The sequence below is a fragment of the Calonectris borealis genome, chromosome 7, assembly GCF_964195595.1.
Source record: "Calonectris borealis chromosome 7, bCalBor7.hap1.2, whole genome shotgun sequence".
NCBI classification, from domain to species: Eukaryota; Metazoa; Chordata; class Aves; order Procellariiformes; family Procellariidae; genus Calonectris; species Calonectris borealis.
Window position 1 is genome coordinate 10,143,083 of NC_134318.1, and position 24,330 is coordinate 10,167,412.

Genomic DNA, 24,330 nt, shown 5'->3' on the forward strand with positions numbered 1-24,330 from the left:
TGAAGTTGCTGTCTATAATGGAAGAGGTGGAAAATAGAACAAGAGGCTTATACCGCTGAAGGGATCCGATAGCCTCTGGGGTTTTATAATAGTGTTCGATTACAAACTAGAGGTAGCTGGGAATCAGCTCTGTTTCAGATGCTGTGTAGTAGAGTATTACAACTTGAGCATGTTGCTGTGCTGGTAGAGAGTGTGGCTTATGGACCGGAGCTACTTTTCTGTTAGCGTAACAAAGGGGGGTGGTTTGGAAGGAGAAATGCTCTGTGAGCAGATGGAACAGCAGCTGAAACATGTATCTTTACATTATGGCATCAGGCCTTCAAAAACAATAAAACCCACTCCTGCAGAGTCGGGAGGGAATGGGTGGTGACTATCTAGTGAGCTTCCACCTGCCTCTTGTGACTGCTATAAAGGGTCACTTTCTCATGTCAAAGGAAGCTAATGACAGACTGAGTCCCAAGTAAAGAAGAAAATTGTCCACATTACCTCTCTCATGGGTTCTGGATTTCTCAGGTGCTTGAGTTGTAGGGAAATTGGCTCCTTTTATTTCTATCCTGGTTAGAGGCTTGAGGGAGAGCAGTTGCTGGTACTTTTCTACCAGCTGAAATACTGAACTTGTAAATTCAAATTATTGTACCATGAGTTTCAGTCAATTGCTTATAGATCCATCCCTAAAGCACTTGTTTTGAGTTCAGATGTACTATAAAACTGAAAACTAACAAGATTCTTTTAATTCCAGAGGTAGTTGTGACACTGTTGCTCAGCATTGAAAAAACTTTACTCATCACTGACTTGCAATGTATTTGAAATGCAACCCTGCAATACAGTGACAACACTGTTTTTTATGTGTCAGAAATATTTGGTTTGGCCAGGGATGGCCACATAACAAGGAAATGTGTATCAGAGTCATCAGCTGCATCAGGCGTACCTTTGGGAGATAGCAAACTGTGATCCTTCACCTCAATTATCTGCTGGCTTGATGTGGATTGACCTCTTTGAAGTGGCAAGTGAGGAATAATGGACATTTTTGTCCATTGAAAATGTTTGTTTTTTCTGAAAGTAGGTAGGAAAAAGTTGACTTCCCAGAAGTTTTTATAATACCTTAAAAACCCCCACTCCTTCAAAAAAACAGTCATGCAGAGTTCTAGTGACTTGTCAGGCAAGTCTATCTTATTTCATACTTTTGAATGAGAAGTGTGCATGGTTGTGCCATCAGGAAAGGCATGGTCTTGTGTGGTGTTGAAGCTACCGCAGCTGTCTGACTTTCACTTCATGGCCTGAAACAGTCAAATATTGGGATATTACCCTTTTTTTGCTTCTGGTGCTACCTGAATTTTATATCAACCACAAGTGAAAAAACCACATTTTTTAACCCTTTGCAAGATGGCCAAAGTAGTAATGAGGTTGAACTTCTGATTTAAAATATTTCAGATATTTTCCTGAGTTTAGAATTTATTTTAGTAGGGATCATTGTAAAAAGTGGAATGTTAATTTATAAGCTTTGTTCAGTTAGGCTTTTCAATGACTATATGAGGGGACCATATGTTATTATCCTATGACTAACACATTGAGGCACATAAATTTTTAGTAACTTTCAGATGCTACGGTGAGTTAATGTTACTACCCGCTTTGGAATTTGCATGTATAATAGGTATAGTGAATCTGTTACGTCCTGTGTTTTACTCTCTTGTTCCTGAACAGAGAACCGTCATTTTACATTTAGTAACCATCGTAATGGCTGCATATAATTAAAACCTAGGCTTTTCCATCCCAACTGTGAAATAAGTAGAGCTTGTTAAAAATTCAGGATATTGTTAGTTGGATTTTTCTTTAGTCCTTTGTTTGTTTTTTACATATCTAGGAATGCGACATCCAAGAGAAGATTAACTTTGAAATCCGCATGCGAGAAGGCATCTGTAAGCTACTTGCAGTGAGCACACAAAAAGACCAACTTTTGCAAGCGGTTAAAAACCTGATGGTTTGCAATGCTCGTATACTTGCATACAGGACAGAGCTACAGAACCAAAAAGAAGAGCCGGTCTCGTGCAGAACCGAAGAACGGTGAGTAACAGCTCAAATTCAAATGGAGCATTATGAAGCAGGCTTTTGCATACGTGAATTCTTAGCAGCCTGTCTAGGAAAGTGGATTTAAACCCTTCCTTCTGTCTTCCCCCATACAAACATGCTGCCTTAAAACATTACTTTATAAGACCATTCCAGTATCTTCTTTTTACTTTAAGAAATTAAAGACAAGTAATATTTTTCTCGGTAGATTTTGTTACTGACATTAAACTAGAATTCAGCATCTGAATATCAGGTAACAGACATATTTTGTTGATTACCTTTAGCATACAAAAAGGTACCTAAACAAGTCTGAAGGAACAAAACAAAACTACCCAAGTCAGAATACACCTATTTCTGCTTTTCATTCTTTCTATTGTTATTAAGGTCCCTTTAATGATGGAATCATCGTGGTTAATTGATACCCTCTGCTGGCCACTTTTGTTAACTACAGCAAAGTAATAAATACAACAATAAATATGAAGAGAAATCAGTTTAGTTGAAAATATTCTCATGTTATAACTCTTGAATGAGCTAAAGTATACGTGGTTTATTTGAATAATTATAATTTTTTGCCTAATGGAATATATTTTGGGTGCAACGTTGAGAATTGTGGTGCAGAGACACTATTGCTCTCAGGTTATTACTTTAATGAAATATTATATTGCAATTTAGCATAGAAATTCTTCGAGTACATGCTTAGCTCCAGTTAATTGTATCTATAGGAACAGTCCTGTTACTTTTTGCTTTCAGAAATGTGCTCTTATAGGAGAAATTTATTGAAGGAAAGAATTGCATTTTCTGACTACATCAACTATTACCATGAAAGCTGATTTTGAAAGCTAGCACTTATGATTTGTGGTATTCTGTAATTATTGCGGTTGTATTGCTTTTTTCTATTCAAATGAAGACCTTTATAGTGATTCATTTTTTATTTATGTTTTTAATGATGGAATACTATCAAGTATGTATATATGCTGACGTTCTCAACTCCTGGTCTTCAATGTCGGTGACCGCAGAATGGTGATGGCACATGTCCAGAACAGGGCAGAGATACTTGGAGATATATCTGAACAGCTGTATTGTTTTCCTACAGTCATAGCCAGCTGTATTGTTTACTTGATTTTTGTCTGTCACGCATTGCTTAGAGTTCTGTCTCAAGGGGTTCTTGGAATTGTCAGTGGAGATCATTAGAAGAGATGCATGCTGTAGAGTTATTTCTCTACCATTTAGATTGTGTCTTTGATAGTTGATAGTGCATTTGCAGTTCTTTTTTCAGTATTTGCTCAAGACTGGAATTTGGTTAAAGCTTAATAAGACGATGATAGCTGAGAGAGAAAATTCTAGGGTTTTCAAGTGAATTTTGTCCCTGTTTCTTGTTACGTGGGTCTGTCTCTGGAAGTCAGGATATTGGTAGCAGCTAGAAATTTTCATTTCACTTTATTTGGTTAGGAGTTAGGAGCAGTGGCAGATATAAGGAGAGCACTCTATTGTTACTCATTATCTACAGATTGTTTTAATTCAATTTAAGGTTGACCTTGAGATCTACACTCTGGCTACTTAGCAAACTGCCTGCATGTAAAATCACAATACTAACAATGCAACATTTTGTAATGGGTCTCTGTTAATAGAGGAGGAGGCAATTCTCTAACCAATAATAAAACCGATAAATTAAGTTGCTTATTCATTGATGTGTACAGAACGGGAAAAGTATGATTGATCAAATGTATTTGATTCTGTTGGAGCTAGAAAAGACAAGGAAGATGAATCTACTTGTCTTTTAATACCCAGGTTAAATGAGCTTTGGAGTAAAATCTTCTAGGGAATTAAGAAAATTGATGGTGTACCTTCCCTCCAGATTATCCTCAAGAATCTAATGACTTATATCTTAAACCAGAGATACCAAATTTAGCTTTAAAGAAAAGCGTTTGAAATGAGCTACAATATGAAAACCCTGGCACTTTTTAATGTTTAAAGGGTTGAGTATTAGAAGTCTAAATGCACAGATCTCAAACCTCGTTTTTCTTTTCTTCTTTTTGACAGGTCTTCAGACAATGGGACAAAAGACCGGGTGGCATGCAGAGCAAAGGTTGCTATATCAGGTAAGCGGCTGGGTAGTCACTTAATTAGAGGAGCTAATTGGCTGGACAGTAACTTGAAATGCAAATTATATAAACAAGATAATATTTTTAAAGAGTGTATGTGGTTCAGGGGCATAAATCCTCTTGTGCTTCAAGGGGACTTGTGCTTTTAAGTCACACACGTGCTTTTGAAGATCCTACCTAGTATTTCCATTTTACTTTCAGGGACTTTCACAGTGGGAAATACCTTTTTCTGTTTGTCACTAAACACTGAATACATTTAAAAGCTAAATAAGTGTAAATGTGCTGGTAACTTTTTTTTCTCCCCACAAAGACAAACTTTGATGTGATCATACAGGGTATGTCTTACAAATGGAGGGTTGAATTATAACTCATACACAAATGTTATTTAGTTAATGCAGATTACATTACTACAGCAAAGGTATAGTGGTACGGCTTCAATGCAAACTAGTAACAAGAATATTTAACAGTGATTTCCAGTAGGCTGGTACAGTTTCCTAGCCTGTTCTCAGACTTCAGCACTATGAATTTATCATTTTGTTTGCCTATGCCAATAGTGAATGTTACTACGTTCAGCATTCCTGTAGTTGTTCATTGTGGCTGTTCTGCTAGCTTTGCTAACAGATCTGTTTGTGCTCCCTGACCTTCTTCATTAAAAATAAAATAGTGTAGAAGGGCTCACTACTTAAGCTGTTTAAGTTAATTCTGCATATTTTGACATATCTTTAAGCAAGGTAACTTCTAGTAGAACAAGAGTGATGAGCACATGGTTCAATAACGTTTTCTGCCAGCACAGCTGTTTGCAGAATGTGTATCTGTCTTTCCTCCTTATGGTAGTTGGATGAAAGCATCTGTTTGCCTGTCTGTGCTGTGGTTGCACCTTTCGTCGGATTTATAGAGTTATCTGCAGTGAAGAATTTAGGAATCATATAATACACTTTTGGTATCTTTAGAAAATCAGAACAGTGTAAGGACTCTATTTTTAGTATGAAAAATTTTAGAATATGAAACATTTGGCTAGTTTTTTTTGATGGGACAAGAGAATAGAAGGGTGAAATACACCACTTCCTATTATGTGCCATCTGTTAATGGTTCTGTCCTGTTACTAACATAGTGTTTCTCAAACTGGAGGTTACAATCCTCAGAAGTATGGCATAGATCGAGGTGAAGAAGAGAAAGAGGCATCAACTACCTCATTGTGAACTCAAGTCTGTGAGTGCTGGGATGCTGCCATGCCTCGCCCCTCTTCAGAGACTCATGTCAGGAAGCCGACCCAGGTCCAGTTTACAGCAGGAAAGCCTAAACGTTCTTTTTGGCCTCTGCTGAGAGATTTATGCTTTCTATAAATCATCTGTTATTAACTCTTTATTTTCCATTGTGTGCGCCTGAGAAGCAGCGAACTGGAGTACATGAGAAGTAATGGTGGGGACGGGGCTTGTTCGTGCTTGGCAAGGGCAGGAGCTTCTGGGCAAGATGCATGATTGGGAGATCCTGAGATGACATTAATACATGTCTCCCTGGTTCCTCCTTGCATTGTCCTCTGACCCATTACCCTGTGTCCAGTTAGCATGCCAAATCAGGTCCTGTCTGCTTCCACAGCTGCAGTATGTTCACATCTGTAATGTCCCATTATTTTTCTGTCCCTATCTTTCCCAGTCCTTGTGTAGCACATTGGCCATGCTGCATTTCTTCTCTCTTGTATGCCAGCCTTCAGTGGATTTGCAGCTGGAGTTGCCCTGCATGTTTGGAAGGCACGTGTGCATGTGCACATGCCTGCCTTCTTGAGAATGCAGTTGCGAATACAAGCAGCGTGAATCAGGAGATGCCGTGACTGAATTGTCTGGGAGAGGTTAGAAACAAGGAGTAAGTGGTAGTTATGACTATGTATATAATACGTAGTAATATGACAGGGCACGTAATTTAAGAATTGAAGATATAGAACGGATTTTTTAGGGGAGAGTAATCCATCCACTTATAAATATATTAGCGTATCGTATGGTTAGTACATGCCAGAAGCTTAGACTATTACCAAAAAAAAGTGCGGTCATGTGGCCAACACCAAAAGTTCAGGAACAGCTATGCAGGAGTACTGAGGAATGTACTCCTACAGAAAGCAGCTGTATGTCGGATACTGTGTGGGGAGTGCATTCCTTAATCCACAGATTTTCACACTTCTATTATTTTTACTTATTTATTCCCCACGTGTGTGAATAAATTATGTAATTTATGCTATCTTATCAATCAATTATTTTGTCAGAAGACAATACATTAAATGTTGATCAAAAAGCATAATCATAATCTAAAGTAATTTTATAAAGGAATCATTGGCTTTAAATCTGATTAATTTTAGTGCTTGAATGTATCCAGTTTGAATCTGCATGGATTTACAGCTAATGGTAACTGAAATTAAGGTGTGTGAAAATTGATCTTTGTTTTTGATAAATGGCAGCTCTTTCAATCCAAGAATGAATTGAAAACTGATTTACAAGTATCATGTTAAACTTGTTCAAGCAATTGACTATCTATATCCCGATGATTTTCTAAGGTGTAAATTTTTCAGCTAGCATGCTACTGAAAGTGGCATACAGAAGTAATCTTTAACCTAGTACTCTAATTGTTAATAAGACCTATTGAGCGCATTAAAATTGTCATTTAGAGTTTGCTATGATTAAAGATGAAAAAAGGCTTTTATTGTAACTATTTTCACGTATTTACGTAAATTGAAGACCTTTGTCTTTTAGGAAAGAAACATTCTGTGCTTTGTCTCTGACAGAGATAAATGCGTATCTATATTTTTAAAGTTTGAGAGAGAATTCTATAACTGTTTTAATGAAACTATTTCTGTTTCCTTATTTTAAAAAACTAACTATTTTTAGGAATGCTTACTATGCAAATGCATCTTTAGAAGTGAAAGGCAGTTTCAGAACGTGGTGAAGTATTGATTTTTAGGAAGTTGTGGCAGTCTAAAGCTGTATACTGGCAATTCAGTGTTGAAAATTCATTACTTTTCACGAACACTTAAAAATAGATGAATTTGCAAGTTTCAAAATTGAAATAGCATGTATAAGAAGATGTCCCATAATACCAATCGCCAAGGCAAGCAGCTCTGGTACCGGCACGATCGGCAGCGGAGCGCTCCAGCACGGTGCACAGCGGGGTTTCCTGCACCGGGGAGACCTCAGGGGCAGCCGAGAGAGCCGCGGGAGCCCCCAGCTCATGTGAGAGCAGCTGACGAGACCTGGGCGGGGCCAGGAGCAACGTTGGCCACGCCCGCCCACACGTACAAAAGAATCCCTTAGGGAGCGCTAGCGAGCAGGGCGTGGTGTGGCGGTTTGCGCGTCAGTTTGCGTGGAAGGGCGTGCAGGAAGGGCGCTGAAGCTCTGCTGGCTCGACCAGGGAGCAATGGTTTCCACCCGGCAGGAAGCCATGGCCTCTCTAAGCTCTGCACCCGCCACGACTGACGCAGCTTCCCAGGCAGAGCTCCGGCAGGAACACGCTGCCGCCCAGGTGCCAGGGTGCAGCTGTGCCCTGCTCTTACACCAGCACCGGCCGGCAGCAGTGAGCACGCCTGTGGGAGCTGCGCCCAGGTAGAGGAACTGCTCCGCTTAGTGACAGAGCTCTGGGAGGAGGTGAGCAGGTTGAGGAGTATCGGGGAGCGCCAGAGAGAGAGACTCCTGGAATCGCACCCTACCTTCCCTGAGACAGGCCCCACAGGCAGACAGGACACATGATACGGAGGATTCCCTATCCTCTCTCCGCCTGGCTGAACACAGAGACTTAAGGGACAGGGGGCAATGGCGACAAGTGCCTGCCTGGCGCAGCAGGTTCGTCTCCTCTGTGACTACCCCACCTCCCCAGCGGCCCTTGCATCATAGGTATGAGGTTCTGCAAGTGGAACCGAACAATAACGAGGACGGTGGTTCATCTAGCTTGGAGGTGTCACTGAGGTTAAGTCGGCCTACGCCCTGCGTCAAAACTGCTTCCATAAAGAAAAAAAGACGGGTCATTGTCATAGGAAACTCCCTTCTGAAGGGAACAGGAGGCCCAGTATGCAGCCTGGACCCACATCTTGGGGAAGTCTGCTCCCTCTCTGGGGCCCAGGTTAAAGATGTGAAGAGAAAGCTTCCTACCCTGGTACAACCTTCAGATTACTGTCCATTATTGATTTTTCAGGTAGGCAGCAATGCAGTTACAACAAGAAGTCTGAGGGCGATCGAGAGAGACTTCAGGGCCTTGGAATGACTGGTTAAAGGATCAGGAGCACAAGTAGTGTTCTCCTCTATCCTTCCAGTTGCAGGGAATGATGAGGGAAGAGACAGGAAGAGCCAGCACATCAATACCTGGCTCTGAGCCTGGTGTCACTGGCAGAATTTTGGGTTTTTTGATCATGGGTCGGTCTACATGACACCAAGCTTGTTGGCGACAGATGGGGTACACCTGTCTCAAAGGGGCAAAAGGATCTTCACATGTATGTACTCAGATAACCCAGAAACAGATTCTCTTAGAACGTCTGTCTTGCCATGAGCTTGCTCCTCAGTAGAGGAAAAGTGACTTTGACTTACTTGAAAAAAATTTGTCTCAGATGTTGCAAAGTTAGCGTTTGAGAACCTCACACTGTGCATATGCAACAGATGACTTTACACAAAATTAGCAACAGGGTCCTGCAGAGTCCCTGATGTGGATGGATACCACATCCCACTGGTATGAGATAAACAGTTCTTGGGGGCTTTTCTCTGATGTACACATAATCAATTCTGAAACATAAGTGAAAGTTTTGGCCAAACTATTCTACAGTTTGGCTATTGTTTCTTTGGATGTATATAACTCATTGTGAATCTTAGTTTCTTAGCTTCTTCCCTGATGTCCTGTCTCAAAGGGGCAAAAGGATCTTTGCACAGCAGTTAGCAGGGCTCATTGAAAGAGCTTTAAACTAGATTTGAAGGGGGAAAGGGATAAAACCAGGCTTGCCAGAGATAAGCCTGGGGGTAGCATCCCAATGTTTGAGGGATGGTGTGTTAGCGAGGTCCTTTGGTCTGCCATCTCAGTAAAGGTAGGGGATGAAGATCCATGTGGCAGCAAAGATGCAAGGGTTATGGATGTGTTAGAAACCACGGAAGTGCCTGAGAATGGTCACGTAGGAATTAGGGCTTCTCCCCCCAAAAAAGTGGTGGAATCAATAGCCCAACTGAAGTGCATCTACACCAATGCACGCAGCATGGGCAACAAACAGGAGGAGCTGGAAGCCATTGTGCACCAGGAAAACTGTGATATAGTTGCCATCATGGAAACATGGTGGGATGACTTGCACAACTGGGGTTCTGCAATGGATGGCTATAAACTCTTCAGAAGAGAAAGGCAAGGAAGGAGAGGCAGTGGGGTAGCCCTGTATGTTAGGGAGTGTTTTCATTGTCTAGAGCTTAATGGTGGTGATAGGGTTGAATGTTTATGGGTAAGAATCAGGGGGAAGGCCAACAAGGCAGATATCATGGTGGGAGTCTGTTATAGACCACCCAACCAGGATGAAGAGGCAGAGGAAATATTCTATAAACAGCTGGGAGAAGTCTCACAATTACTAGTCCTTGTTCTTGTGGGGGACTTCAACTTACTAGATGTCTGCTGGAAATACAACACAGCAGAGAGGAAAGAGCCCAGGAGGTTCCTGGCATGTGTGGAAGATAACTTCCTGACACAGCTGGTGAGTGAGCCAACTAGGGAAGGTGCCCCGCTGGACCTGTTGTTTGTGAACAGAGAAGAACTTGTGGGTGATGTGATAGTTGGAGGCTGTCTTGGGCATAGCAGTCATGAAATGATAGAGTTTTCAGTTCTTGGAGAAGTAAGGAGGGGACTTAGCAGAACTGCTATCTTGGACTTCAGAGGGCAGACTTTGGCCTGTTTAGGAGCCTGGTTGACAGAGTCCCTTGGGAGGCAGTCGTGACGGGCAGAGGAGTCCAGGAAGGATGGACATTCTTCAAGAAGGAAATCTTAAAGGCGCAGGAGCAGGCTGTCCCCATAGTGCCAAAAGACAAGCTGGCAGGGAAGAAGACTGGCCTGGCTGAACAGAGAGCTTTGGCTGGAACTCAGGAAAAAAAGGAGAGTTTATGACCTTTGGAAGAAGGGGCAGGCAAGTCAGGAGGACTACAAAGATGTCGTGAGGTTATGCAGCGAGAAAATCAGAAGGGCCAAAGCCCAACTAGAACTTTGGGCTACTGCCGTAAAAGACAATAAAAAATGTTTCTATAAATACATCAGCAACAAAAGGAGGACTAGGGAGAACCTCCATCCCTTATTAGATGTGGGGGGAAACATAGTGACAAAGGCTGAGGTACTTAATGCCTTCTTTGCCTCAGGCTTTAATAGTAAGACCAGTTGTTCTCTGGGTACCCAGCCCCCTGAGCTGGAAGACAGGGACGGGGAGCAGAATTAAGCCCCCACAATCCAAGAGGAAACGGGTAATGACCTGCTACACCACTTAGACACACACAGGTCTATGGGGCCAGATGGGATCTCCCCAAGGGTGCTGAGGGGGCTGGCAGAAGTGCTCACCAAGCCACTTTCAATCCTTTATCAGCAGCCCTGGCTAACCAGGGAGGTCCCAGTTGACTGGGGGTTAGCATATGTGACGCCTATCTACAAGAAGGGCTGGAAGGAGGATCTGGGGAACTACAGGCCTGTCAGTCTGACCTCAGTGCTGGGGAAAGTTATGGAGCAGATCATCTCGGGTGCCATCACACGGCACGTTCGGGACAACCAGGGGATCAGGCCCAGTCAGCATGGGTTTATGAAAGGCAGGTCCTGCTTGACCAACCTGATCTCCTTCTATGACAAGGTGACCCGCTTAGTGGATGAGGGAAAGGCTGTGGATTTTGTCTACCTAGACTTTAGTAAAGCCTTTGACACCAATTCCCACAGCATTCTCCTGGAGAAACTGGCTGCTCATGGCTTGGACATACTCTTCGCTGGGTGAAAAACTGGGTAAAAAACAGACTCCCACCATGATATCTGCCTTGTTGGCCTTCCCTCTGAGTCTTACCTATAAACATTCAATGGCCAGGCCCAAAGAGTTGTGGTGAAAGGGGTTCAATCCAGTTGGCGGCCGGTCACAAGTGGTGTTCCCCAGGGCTCAGTACTGGGGCCAGTTCTGTTTAGTATCTTTATCAATGATCTGGACAAGGGGATCGAGTGCTCCCTCAGTCAGTTTGCAGATGACACCAAGCTGGGCGGGAGTGTTGATCTGCTGGAGGGTAGGAAGGCTCTGCAGAGGGACCTGGACAGGCTGGATCGATGGGCCGAGGCCAATGTATGAGGTTCAACAAGGCCAAGTGCCGGGTCCTGCACTTGGGTCACAACAACCCCAGGCAACGCTACAGGCTGGGGGAAAAGTGGCTGGAAAGCTGCCCAGAGGAAAAGGACCTGGGGGTGCTGGTCGACAGCCGGCTGAACATGAGCCGGCAGTGTGCCCAGGTGGCCAAGAAGGCCAATGGCATCCTGGCCTGTATCACAAATAGTGTGGCCAGCAGGAGTAGGGAAGTGATTGTACTCGGCACTGGTGAGGCCGCACCTCAAATACTGTGTTCAGTTTTGGGCCCCTCACTACAAGAAGGACATGAAGGTGCTGGAGCGTGTCCAGAGAAGGGCAACGAAGCTGGTGAAGGGTCTGGAGAATAAGTCTGATGAGGAGCGGCTGAGGAGCGGTTTAGCCTGGAGAAGAGGAGGCTGAGAGGAGACCTTATTGCGCTCTACAACTACCTGAAAGGAGGTTGTAGCGAGGTCGGTGTTGGTCTCTTCTCCCAAGTAACAAGCGATAGGACGAGAGGAGATGGCCTCAAGTTGCACCAGGGAGATTTAGGTTGGGTATTAGGAAAAATGTCTTCACTGAAAGGGTTGTCAAGCATTGGAACAGGCTGCCCAGGGAAGTGGTTGAGTCACCATCCCTGGAGATATTTGAAAGACGTGTAGATGTGGTGCTTAGGGACATGGTGTAGTGGTGGACTTGGCAGTGCTAGGTTAATGGTTGGACTTGATCATCTTAAAGGTATTTTCCAACTGAAATGATTCTATGATTCTATGATAATCAAAATTAACTTAAATTTAAATTTTTCATTTAGTATAACTTCTGAAACAGAGCGACTATATGCAGTTTCACTTAAATCAACACGAAGATTTGTGGGTAAAACCCTGTAGGAATACGTGACAATCTGTTGCCAAAATACCACTACTGTTTTGCATCTTAGCGTACTATATGTGGATTTTTCCATCAGCCTCATATGAACATCAATGCTGGAGTCAGCAATGCTCCTTTATAACAATATTGAAGATTTTTATCAAAAGACAGTTGAGCTAGTGCTGTTCACTGCTGCCATCATGTGTCACTTAATATATTGCATATGCTTTTAAACAACACTGTGTTGTACTTAAGAAACCAACTTTGGATTTATAAAGCCCCCACTGTATTTGTCTTTTAACAAGGCAGTAGTAAGAAATGTTATGTCTAAACTTGAGTCCTCGAAACTGGAGGAAAATGTCACTCAGTACTGTGTTGGATTGAGTAGATAAATTGGAAAATTTGTTGAAGAAAATACTCTCCTAACATTAAAATGACAGGCGTGACTTAAAATAATGGTTCTGTAATTGCCTCTAATGGTTCTGATGTAGAAGGATATTTTTGAGTTTAAAAAAAAAAGTTTTCTAAACTCTTTTTATTCCAGCTGAGGCAATTCTAACTGGAAATGTGATTACAAGTGATATTTTCTCTGTGATTAGCAAAACAAGACTTAAGTATTTGCAGTAATTTCCATTAAAACAGGAAGTTTTTCTGCTTGCAGTTGGATGAGTGGTTTCCAGCACAAGGCAAGCAGAATTTCAGTTTACATCTGTGCATAATAGGCTCAGAACCTCTGAGTTCTGAGAATACCTCTCAGAACTATGTTACACATCCACTCTGAAATGTTATTTCAGGTACTTTCAAATGAGATTTAAAATATTCTTTATCCTAGCATAATTTATAAAAGAAAATGACACTTAAAATTGAACTAATGGATGAATTTTCTTTTGACATGGATAATAAAATTAGAATAGTTATGCTGTTCATTGGGTAGAGGGTCCTGTTACCTCCAGAACATCAGGAAAAGAAACAAGAAACTTCTTGTAATTTGTTTTGATCACAGATCTACAGTATTGGCTATAACTTAATTTCCCTACTTTTTTTCTTCCGTTTAGATATTCGAATACCGTTAATGTGGAAAGGCTCTGATCACTTCAGCAATAAAGAAAGTATGTAAGATGCTGTGGTAACCAATTGCTTATGCCTGTAAATTTAAACTGGATGGGGAAGTCCATACTCATTTCAACCCCTTCTTTGACCTTTCAGTAGGTCCATATTTTACTCTGTTGCATAGCTGCTCTTAACTTGAAGCTGTTGGTTGTAGCAAGTTGAGTTAGTTCAAAGTTCTGTAGTTCTGTATGTTTAAACCCTAATCTCTAAGAAGTCCTTATGAGGAGAAATTCCAGAGGAAGTAATAGAAAAATGTTGTTATTAAATGGATAGCTGAGAAACTTCTGATTAAACATGTTGTTCTATGTCTTGTCTACACTTGAGAGAGTATATTGGAGGCTGTTTCCAGTGAGAAATTTAAATGAAAGTTGCTGTTGGTGTTGAGTGGATTATTGGATAGTCTTCAAGTACATGCATTTTGCTGTGTGATGGAGATTAACCCTAAATCTATTCCAGCTGTCACCTGGCATTGATTTCACTTTGATTTTCAATAGGGTCAGAGGGGCTAAGCGTGGCAAAATAGTCTAATCCTATATAGTACATTCATAAAATGAGACAGGCTTTGGATCAAATGTTTGGGTTTTTTTGCTTAAAATCAGTTTTATTAAACAAAATTGCATTTTTACTAACATTTCTGAAGTTGCTAGCACAAACTACCTCTGATGATCGGGGAAAAAAAAAGTTGAGCAGAGGTAGGCATTTTTCCCTCTGTGAATGTTTTTCTACCTATACAGCAGCTTTGATAGTTCAATTATCATAAAATCCTATGATATAAAATTTATGATGGAAAGAATTTGAGGGCAATTCCTTAGAGGTCCGAATTACCATTTCTTCTACTTTTGTTTACTGGAAGCGTTTAGTATTGTGATGTATAATATGGCTAATAAAAGATTTCTTTGGCTCTCTCCAGAATCACAGCGCTATGCAGTTTTTTGTTTGTTCAGAATGGGAGCTGAGGTTTTTGATACAGAGGTGGCTATTGTGGATAAAGCAATAACAGATATCTGTTTTGAAAATGTAACCATATTGTGAGTATAATTTATTTCTGTTGAATAAAGTACAAATATTGCTGTTTTCTTTTGAAAGTGGGTATGATTATGAATAAGATTGGCTCAGATCCACTAAGTTTTCCTGTAGGCAAAGGAACCAGTAGAGGTCCTGTTAATTTCAGTGGATTGTGGATCCCCACCTCTGGAAGGTTGGTTTTTATGTACAAAATGATGCTGGTTGTACATGTGCTACTTGAACTGTATTACTTTTAATTTTTGCCATGCTGAAGGATTTTTCTTTATATAAAGAGATAAACAAACATGTACCTCAAGGACAGAATTAAATTAATACTAAAACCTGAAAGCATTATAAAAGCATAGGCATGAATGTTGGACCCAGTGTTTTAAGTATTATCCTGTACAGCAGGCTACGGTCTCTTTTGATGTTCCCCTAAGTCACAGTTCTCTTAAAACCAGACCTTCTTTTCCACACCTCATGTTCTGTTACACCTATATGAGCATGTGCTACAGCCACAGTCCTTATAGTTGAGGAATACTAGACAGGAAATTATTCACTTATCTTTAAAAGTAACCTGGAAAAGAGTAGAAAGGTGTTCTTATGTACTTTTTTGTTGTGTTATAATTTTCAAGAGAGTCCTGAGCGGCACTTAACTTTTTTTTTAATCTCTGCTTTATTTTTTATATTAGCAATTTAGATTCAGTCTCCTGAGGAAGACTGACTGGAAAGCTAGAACTACTGAAAACTTTAAGTCAAGCTCCGAAAAACTGAGTGATTGAGAGAGAGTGGATCTTTAAATCAGGTTTTAAACTGTCTTAAACACCTGTTCAAGTTAAGAGTGGGGCAAAGATTTAAATCTGCTTCTTCAAAGATATGAGACTTGGCCATTATAATTTTCTGTGAAATACTGCAACAAAGGCAGAAAAGGCACTCTAATTTGCCTTGCCTCCCCTGAGATAAAGAAAGACTTTTTATAAAACCCTTTGGGATGTTTCGTTATGGGCATGTGTGTAATGACATGATTTGTACCTGAAAGATGAGGTTAGGCTTCTGGTTTGATGACTAAGCTTGAGAACATGAGAATCGGTAGAACTGAGAACAGAGAAAGCATAGGCTGCGGACAGAAGAACGCAGCAGTAGGTAGTTAAGTTATGAATGGCAAATTTTGTTGGTTGTAAGTGAGATAGGATTTTTTCAGTAATGTGAAGGGGATGGGGTATCTTTAAAACAGTTCAATCTGATTTAGGACCATAGGCACGGATAGGTTTTCAGTCATGTGATTTTTGCATAACAGTAGAGGGCAGATTTAAGTGTGTTTGAACGTCTTGCCTGTGTATTTCCATAACGTGGAGTTTTTTCAGTTTTTAACCTAAATGTTGAATTTGTTATTGTTTGCAATTTTTTATGGTTAATTATGACATCTATTCCATGACTTCAACACTAAGTTACTGCTGTGTACTGTAGTCTTCAATTCTATATTAATGTATGTCTTCGCCTGAATCTGATGGCATTCCTTCCCTTGATTAGAAATATATGTTATTTAATATATATAGTAGCAGCAGCATTCCTTGGCTGCATACTCAGTTTATTAACAAATGGTCTGAAATTTTCTCCTCCTCCCCTTCAGTGATGAAGCAAGACCAGATTTCCAGGTGAAGGTTGAAGTGTATAGTTGCTGTACAGAGGAGTCTTTATATGTAACAAACACTCCTAAGAAACTAGCAAAGAAGCTTAAAACATCCCTCAGCAAAGCTACAGGGAAGAAACTCAAAGCTGCTCTGGAAGAAGACGGCACTGAATCCCTTTTGCCCGCTGACCCAGTCATCCAGTAAGCCATATATATTGATATTCTGGTTTTATCATTTTTAAAATAGAAATAAGCCAAATATATTGTAAATTTTTGGAAAATTGCCAAGAATTTCTGTACTTACCCGAGTGAAAAAAAATTTACATTTTAAATAGGAAATGAGAAAGTAGGTGTGAATTCCAACCATGTCACTCAGCCTTGGGGCCTGGTTCTGATCTTGAAACACATGAGCAGGCTCTATCTTTCTGCTATACAGCTGGCTGGTAAATCCACTGCTATTTGCAAACTCTGTAATATTTTTAGTTTGATCTGAATCAAAGGAAGAAATCAAGCTTGTGTGATCAGTCTGTCTGGGTCCTTCTGCCCATCTACCTCTCCTTCTGCCCTTTCCCATTTACTCCCTCCCCCATATTATTTTTGCACCTAGCCGGTTTTGCTCATTCTTTACAGACAGGTAGACATGTCTAAAATTACAAGGTGTGTGAAATAAAGAAGTGTGGTATACAGACAGGAGAAACCTCTCTTGTACCTTCTCCCCTAATGAAGCTGACCGAGCTGTTTGTTATGCCTGAGGTGCATGCTGTGCACATGGGGGCCATTCCGCTTGCTGGCTTTCCAGTAAAAGTGTGGACTGTCAAAGGCACTTTACAGTTGCAAGCTGCTTAACAGGAGTTTTCTTAATTGACTTTAGCACAGGACATTTTAAAATGACTTAATGTTTTTCAGTGTTCATAGAAATAAGTGCTGTTCCCAGTAATTTACCTGTTTCCTTTTAAAAATGATCTTAAGTCTTTCATGCATTTTTTAATGAAGTTAACTGCCTACTAATATTTCCCAGCTACTTTAATTTCACTAGGATTTAAGCAGGCCAGGTACCTAAGTTGTGAATACTAATAATACTGATTATTTTTTTTTTTTTTTTTTTTAGAAAGCAATTTTTCCAAGGAATTACTTTTTTTTTTTTTTTTTGGTGACTGAATAGTAAAGAATCAATGCCTAATTCTTGCCAGGTATTGAGTGTAGTCTTAGTCTAGCTTCATATATCTATTTGCCTGGATTTTAAAAGGGAACGTTCAAGCATATTCTATCTTTGTCAAACTGATATTACTGTATACTGATATTACTGTTTCAATCAAAAAAACACATCCAAGAGATCTTACCCACAGAGCAAAGCAAATTTTATCACTAACTTTCCAGTGTGTTCCCCCTAATGACAATGTACCTTTCAATCTGCATCATCTCAGGTGGCTGTGCTTTCCCCAAGCTCCAGTTGGGCGATGACACGCTATCATTAGATATAGTTTGCTTCAGATATAACCACTGGCTTATTTGCTGACCGTACTCACTTGAATATAGATTGCCTGTCTTTTAAGGAAGAAGCGTTGGTAGACAATCTAAACAGCTGCCTCCTCCCTTGGGTTTTGCTTTTGGTTTCTCAATTGTAATTGTATTTTGCTTTCCTTCATCTTGAAGTTTGTTGTTTCTACTATAAATAATCATCTCACAGTGACTGTTACTTTCTTAACAGTTAAATGAACAATAATGTGTGTAATGATGGCATTGCTAGGTGACTAAAAAGGATTCTTGGAAAGAAATGGACTATTATAGGCAGAAAATAAGTTGTCAATATTTTTTTATAGGCTCCCCTTAGGATTTATAGTAGTAAGACCTTGGTATGTAGCCCTTATAGAGGGGAAGAGATTGCAAGATTACAAGAGATCTTTCAAGTATTCCCAGAGAATTTTACCAGTCCAGCAGGTGAAATTATACCTGTAGAGAACTTTCTGTATTATATGAACATCTCTTCTCTGTAGATTTCATTTGTACAGGCCTTTTTCTTTTCAGAGCACACGTGGGATGAAGTTCTCCGTTTTCCAAAAACTCTGTGATCCCTCTGTGTCGAACTTCTTGGCTTAGAATCTCCCTGGTTAGTGAGGAAACTGTCGGCCTTGTAACTTCTTGCAAAAGCTTAGTGACAAAGTGCTTTGAAAGGTTGCTTTAGGTTGGTTAACTTCAGTTATACTTACATTCTCTCTACTCTTAATTATCTCTCTTTTCACTTCTATACAGTCTTCTGCGTGCTTAATTTTTCTATTCTAGCTTAAATTTGTTTTTTTTTTTTTACATTTGTCGTAGAATGAAAATGTTTAGTGCAATTATACTATAGAATTCCAGAGTAACTAGTTTGCTCCCTGAAGTGCATGTTTATTCACTTGCAGAACTGGCCTACAGATGGACTTGTTATTGCCTTTTATGTATTGTCCTCCACTGGGCTGGAGGCACAGCTTCGGTGTCCTATGTTTGAATTGGCAAATTCATAGTGATATTTTGCTAGAAGTACATAGTCTAATCTAATGGCCTCATTTTTACGGTTGGATTCTTTTTAGTACCTGAAGGTTATATTTGTTTTTACCTTCTGTTATTTAAGATCTGATTGAAAGGTGAGCATATTAGATTTTTTTTTTTTTTTTTTTTTGACTCTCAAATCCTCCACTCTGGAGAGTGAACTAAGATTGGGATTTCTAACATTGGGATTAATATTCAGGAACAGATTCTGGAATCTGAGATATGTTCATTAATATGCATTGATAGAAAGGGTGATAGGTGCACCTTCCCACGCCAATGTCTGTGTGGCAACTTTGGTGCCTCCGTCTCTTGATCAGTAAACAGATTTAACAACGAGCCTTTGCCACAGGCATGTTGTGGAGATAAGCGGATTTTTTTTTAAATAAAGTTATTACATTGAAAAATACTATAGATATGCAAAGTACTGAATGAGATGCAGCAGGCAGATTATTCTTTGTTTTACAAAGAAACTGCCATTTAAGGCAGTTAGCTAATTCTGTGAAATGTAGAGGCAAAAAGTAGTCAACAATCCTGATTAGCCAGTTATTTGTAGATAAAACTTTTCTAAATTATATTGCAGCTGGCTGAAAGGAATGACTGTTATATTTTAGAACGAAAATGTTACTGTGAAGCATATTTTAAAAGTGAAGTAGCTATTTTTTTTGGCAAGGTTGTTGTGGTAATTAGTCATGCTTTAGAAAAAAAGTAACTAAAATCAGCACAGTTGTTTTATCTGTGAGAAGAAACTGAACCTTTTGGTACAATTTAAATAGAATGGTAACGTATTGCTCAACTGCATGGCAAAACATAATCAGTGGACAATCTTTTGTTAGGGAACAGTCTAGTAGGGAATATATACAAATGCTGATGAGTTTTTGTTCAGATTGCCCTCTTGAAATGTTTCACAGCAGTGGTTCTTCACCCAGAATGTTATATCGTATTTAATTTTTTCTTTATTCCCTTGAGGTGGATATGTAACAGACCTCCCTGCTAACAAACTTGCTACTTTTGCTCCTCTCTTTCATTAGGGTTAGGGCTAGGTAGGCATCTGCCTTGTTCCTCTGCAGAGCCAAAGATTTTAAAACTGTATGTTCCCATTGTGCTATTAGGAAAAACAAGATTTGAAAAATATTATGATAGAAAACTATTTTTTAGTGATGTTAGTTCAGTAGTGTCTTCTCACCTTTTACACCACTAAGCTATCTTATGCTGTACTGAAGATATTTTAAGGATCTTATGCTAGATCCTGTTAGGGAGAGTAGTTAGTGATTTTGAGGGGTTTGTTTTCTTGTGAACTTTGTTTAAACTGCCGTTAGCCAGGTGGAATTCTTACTGCATTGCTGGACTGTAAATCTGTTACTCGGTCCGAAGAGTATTCAGGGGAAAAGGTTAAACATGTACCAAATTTATACTAGTTTATTCCAAGAATTGCATTCCACATGCACTGTGCTGAATTGTAAATGTGATTTTTTTTTCCCTAGGCAAAATCCAAACCAAAGATATAACATTCTGAAACCTGTAAGCACAATAAGTGAGAGAGTCCTTTATGCCACAAAACTGACTATAGGATTTCTGCACAGATTTCTGCATGCGAAGAATCAAGCTATTAGATACTATTAAAAAATACATATATAAACAACTGTTTTATCAAGTGTAGTCTACACAGGCAAAGCAAAAGAGCAGAGCAACATGGAGGAGCAGCATAAAGCCTTTTAATTTTTAACCTGTATTTTCAGATAAACTTTATGTCATCATAGTTGTTCTATTAACTATAGCAATTTTTTAACCTATTACCAAATCTATTTGGTTTAGGCCTAGGAATAAAAGCTGTAAAACTTTAAAAGTTACTCGGTGTCTGACTAGAGGAGAGAGATGCTTTTAGCATCCTCAGGGTGCAGAGAGGTTGGAAAGCACAGCCTTTATGCCTGGGTTTGGCAGTTGCTGGCTCATCAGTAAGCTTGAGCCCAGCTTGTAGGCAGTGGCCACACGAGAAGTCTCCTGGCTGGCAGGTCCAGGAGAGGTGGCTATGGAAAGAGCCACCTGATGGGGCCTCGTGGTGTTGGCCTGGACAGCAGGGCGTAGAAGGTTGTGGGGTGGGAGGGAACTGGAGGTACTGCAATGGGTGGAGGCAGGAGGTAAGGATATAGGAAGCGGATGAAGAGACTGTGGGACAGTGTTGGTTTACAAGGAAAACCAGAGATACGGGAATTCTGTGGGAGGAGGTTGGGGGTGGCAATCTGGTCACTGGCAGGTGCTGCCTTGCACCTTGGTGTTCCCTTGTACTCAAATGTGTTGTCTCAGGCATGTTTAGACTCCCCTTAATTACTGCCTGAGCAACGTAAAGCAGAAATGTCTTAAACGTGCCTTTTCTTTCACATTTAGGGGAGCAAAGTACAGTTTGCTAGCGTATACCACTTTGGGGCTGGAGAGTGCTGAGGACAATTTCAGGACCCACAACCTTACCATTACAGGAAATGGTAAGTACATATGGTACCAATTTAAGGAAATAAAAAACCAGTAACATTTTGCATTTCTCTCTCTTGTAAACTAAAGAGCTTAAAGAGATTATTTTTCTTGATACTTAATATAGAACAACTTTAATAAAATATTTAACGGCTCTAAAACAGACATCTGTACACAGCTGAATAAACTATAAGTTGAGTAAAATTTCAAGTCCAGATGAAAATTTAACTCTTTTGGGAGTTTCTTCTGTCATTTGCATCTTGGTCTTATGTGAATTGTAGCTATATACACAGTATTTCCCCTTCCTCACAACCAAGGAAGGGTATCAGAATGAAGAACAGCTTTTTCCTCTGTAGTCAGATGGAAAGTAGAAAACTAGCTTCAGTTCAGCTAGGTTGTTTCAGGCCCAGATTTAATACAGGACGTAAGCACGTGTGCTTGCAACTTGCATTGGTTGCTGTACTTCAGCTCTGGGACAGCACAAGTTGGCAGCAGTCAACCTAGATGCTAACACAGGGACTATGATTATGCTGCAACTGAAGGCACTGTTTTAAGTAGCAAGAGTACAGTTTTTGATACTTCATCCATTATTTTCTGAAAGGATAACCCCTCCCATAAGCCACTCTCTAACTGTTAACTTAAGACATGGGACTTTCACTGTATTTCACTGTAGCTTCTGGGAACTTTATCTTTTACTTAGATAAACTTGACCTCAAAGAGAATTTCATTCTTTACACTTCATTAATTCTGAATAACTATAGATTTGAGGCTTTATGGGGCATTTGTTTGCTGAAGGGTTGGGTGAATAGTTCTGAGTATCTTTGATATTTGTAAGCCTTTCTTTATTAGTACTTTATACTCTTCCTTCTTCAAATTCCTTTTTCTGTCATTAATTTACATAGCTTAGTCTGGTGAGAAATGACATACCTGGATATTTTGGTTCATTACAAGCATTTCTAAAACATGACCAAAGAGAGAGTCATGTCAATGGAACGTTGTATTACCTGCTTCTAATTACAGAAGAGAGAGCCTATTACACAGCAGAGCTGAGCGAGGAGGGATGTTGCAATTCATTGGAAACTCCTTGGAATCCTAAAAGCTCTTCTAGTGCTGAAGACAGAAGTAGATACAAATTCTAATCCTTAATAAAACAATCTGAAGCAAAGTGCTCATGTGTAAATGTAGCTGTGCGCCACGATGGGATGAGCTCGGGGATCCTGCTTAGATGAGATGGCCAGTGTACTTATCTTTTAAAATGTTTCTAGCTGTGAAATGAGATTTAGAGCTATATTTTACGTAAGAACAACTTGTTCTTGCAGAACAATATCTCCATTTTTACTTGAAATTCTTTTGGAAATTCTTTTTTGGTTTTTTTCTTTTTTTTTTTTTTTGTTAATTAAAAAAACTTACTGAAGACTAAAAATCAGTTTTAGTCTAATCTTACAGGATAAGATCTCTTTCTTTAAATATAAAAAATGCTTATTTACATTCATGATCTTAATGTAAAAATGGATGTAGAAAACTAAACTATATATTTAGGGCAAATGTTTGGAACTAAGTGTTTGTCTTTTTTTTACCTGGTTTTTTCCCTCAGAGGAATCCTCTTTTTGGCTCCCCCTGTATGGAAACATGTGTTGCCGTTTAGTTGCTCAGCCTTCCTGCATGGCTAGGGATATGATGGCAGGATTTCTTAATCAGCAGGTAAGAAGACCTTGCTTGTGTTTACATCCTCTTCTGTTAATAGTTGTCACTAAGAGTCAGTTGTTAAAACATTTGCTTTTTCCTGAAGTGGTTTCTTGAGAACTGTTATTTTTCACCTGTGCTACCTAGAGCAAGGGGGAAAATTCTGTCTCACAGCTGCATTTCCAAACAGTGGCTAAGTGTCAAGAAATACATGTTTCCTTGGCATGCTTATCAATAAAATTAATTAGGCTGTTACATAAAGATCAAGTATAGTTGTTGTTTCAGGATTGGTTTAGGCTGGTACTCGTCGGCAGCAGTCCTAATAATCCTGTGGCTCTCACCCTTGTACACACCTCTCATTGTGCTAGCACAAGAGTTCATATCACAGCATGGTGAATCTGACTGGTGAACCGAGCCATATTTAAACTCATCCCTTCAAAAATGATTCATGTGAACTCAGTTTACTTCTCTATTTTGGTTCATTGCACAACTAGGCAAATGAGGAGGTGATAGCGGAGGGCCAGAGGGACTGGGTCATTTGTCAGGCGTGCTGAATTACAGGCTTTAAACTGGTTGTGAAACTATAATGCATTTATGAAAGCTGTTCAGAAAATTCGTTTGAGAAAGTGGAAATTCTAGACAAATGTCTTTGCTTGACATTTGTTGAATGTACTGTGTATTTCCAAAGTGAGATACTCTTTATTTCTCTTATTGTGTAATTACTGTAGTAATAAAGGTGGTTTCTTTCTTACAGTGGACACCAGTTCGAGATTTCATTCTGTCTGTGCCAACCAGCAGATTCTGTATTGTGTGTGTCACAAGACAATAAATCTGCAAAAACTGTAAAACACCGGAAGACATTTAAAGTATTGCTAACATTTGAAAAATCAGTGACTCTGAAATGTTCTGCAACAGAAAGCCTTTGTTTTAGGAAAGAATTCAGTGTGGCTAAGATTTGATCACACAGGGCTGATCTGTGTATACCTTGTAATATGCTCTTAATTTGCAGTTTGTTTGGCAATTTCTGACTATTTCTTCCCTTTAGCAAATGATAGGAAGTCTAACTAGCTGGAGGAGGCTGTACTGCGTACTAAGAGGTGGCAAGCTCTTTTGTTACTACTCTCCAGAAGAAATTGAGGCTAAACTGGAGCCAGCGTTGACAGTTACCATCAACAAGGTAAAATTGGTTGTATGGGTTTTTGTTGCTTTGGGTTTTTTGGGGGAGATTGTTTTTGTTTTAAGACATACCTACAGCTCTAAGCTGCTGGTATGCAGAATGCTTTATAGGTAGCATGTGGGTGGGATATGCTTCAGTGAAATCTGCAGTTGCTGAATTTTTTAGCAAGGACATTACATTTCTTAGCTGTGGATGTAAGTTCCTTCTATTGCATTAGATGAGTTAACATTGAGGTAGAAAGGAGGATATTTTTCTTTAGGAAAAGTGATAACTTGTTATATGACAGTTCCATAAGACAGCCCGTAGAAATGTATTGCTTACAGTCTTTTAGCAATGCTCTGGTAGACTTTTGTCCTCAGCAAGGTGAAATTTTAACAAAAGCTTTTTTGTTGTTGTGTGCTATTTGGCCACA

General features: G+C 39.8%; 1 protein-coding gene across 1 annotated transcript in view; it reads left to right on the top strand.

Annotated features, from left to right (window-relative positions):
• The window catches only part of RTKN2 (rhotekin 2), a 39,289-nt gene that overhangs the window by 2,494 nt on the left and 12,465 nt on the right, over window positions 1-24,330 (top strand). The window contains exons 2-9 of the mRNA XM_075154268.1: window positions 1,862-2,061; window positions 4,105-4,163; window positions 13,380-13,433; window positions 14,345-14,462; window positions 16,070-16,270; window positions 20,978-21,072; window positions 22,653-22,759; window positions 23,787-23,918. Coding sequence (XP_075010369.1) covers window positions 1,862-2,061; window positions 4,105-4,163; window positions 13,380-13,433; window positions 14,345-14,462; window positions 16,070-16,270; window positions 20,978-21,072; window positions 22,653-22,759; window positions 23,787-23,918 — 966 coding nt within the window. The remainder of the gene's footprint in view (window positions 1-1,861; window positions 2,062-4,104; window positions 4,164-13,379; window positions 13,434-14,344; window positions 14,463-16,069; window positions 16,271-20,977; window positions 21,073-22,652; window positions 22,760-23,786; window positions 23,919-24,330) is intronic.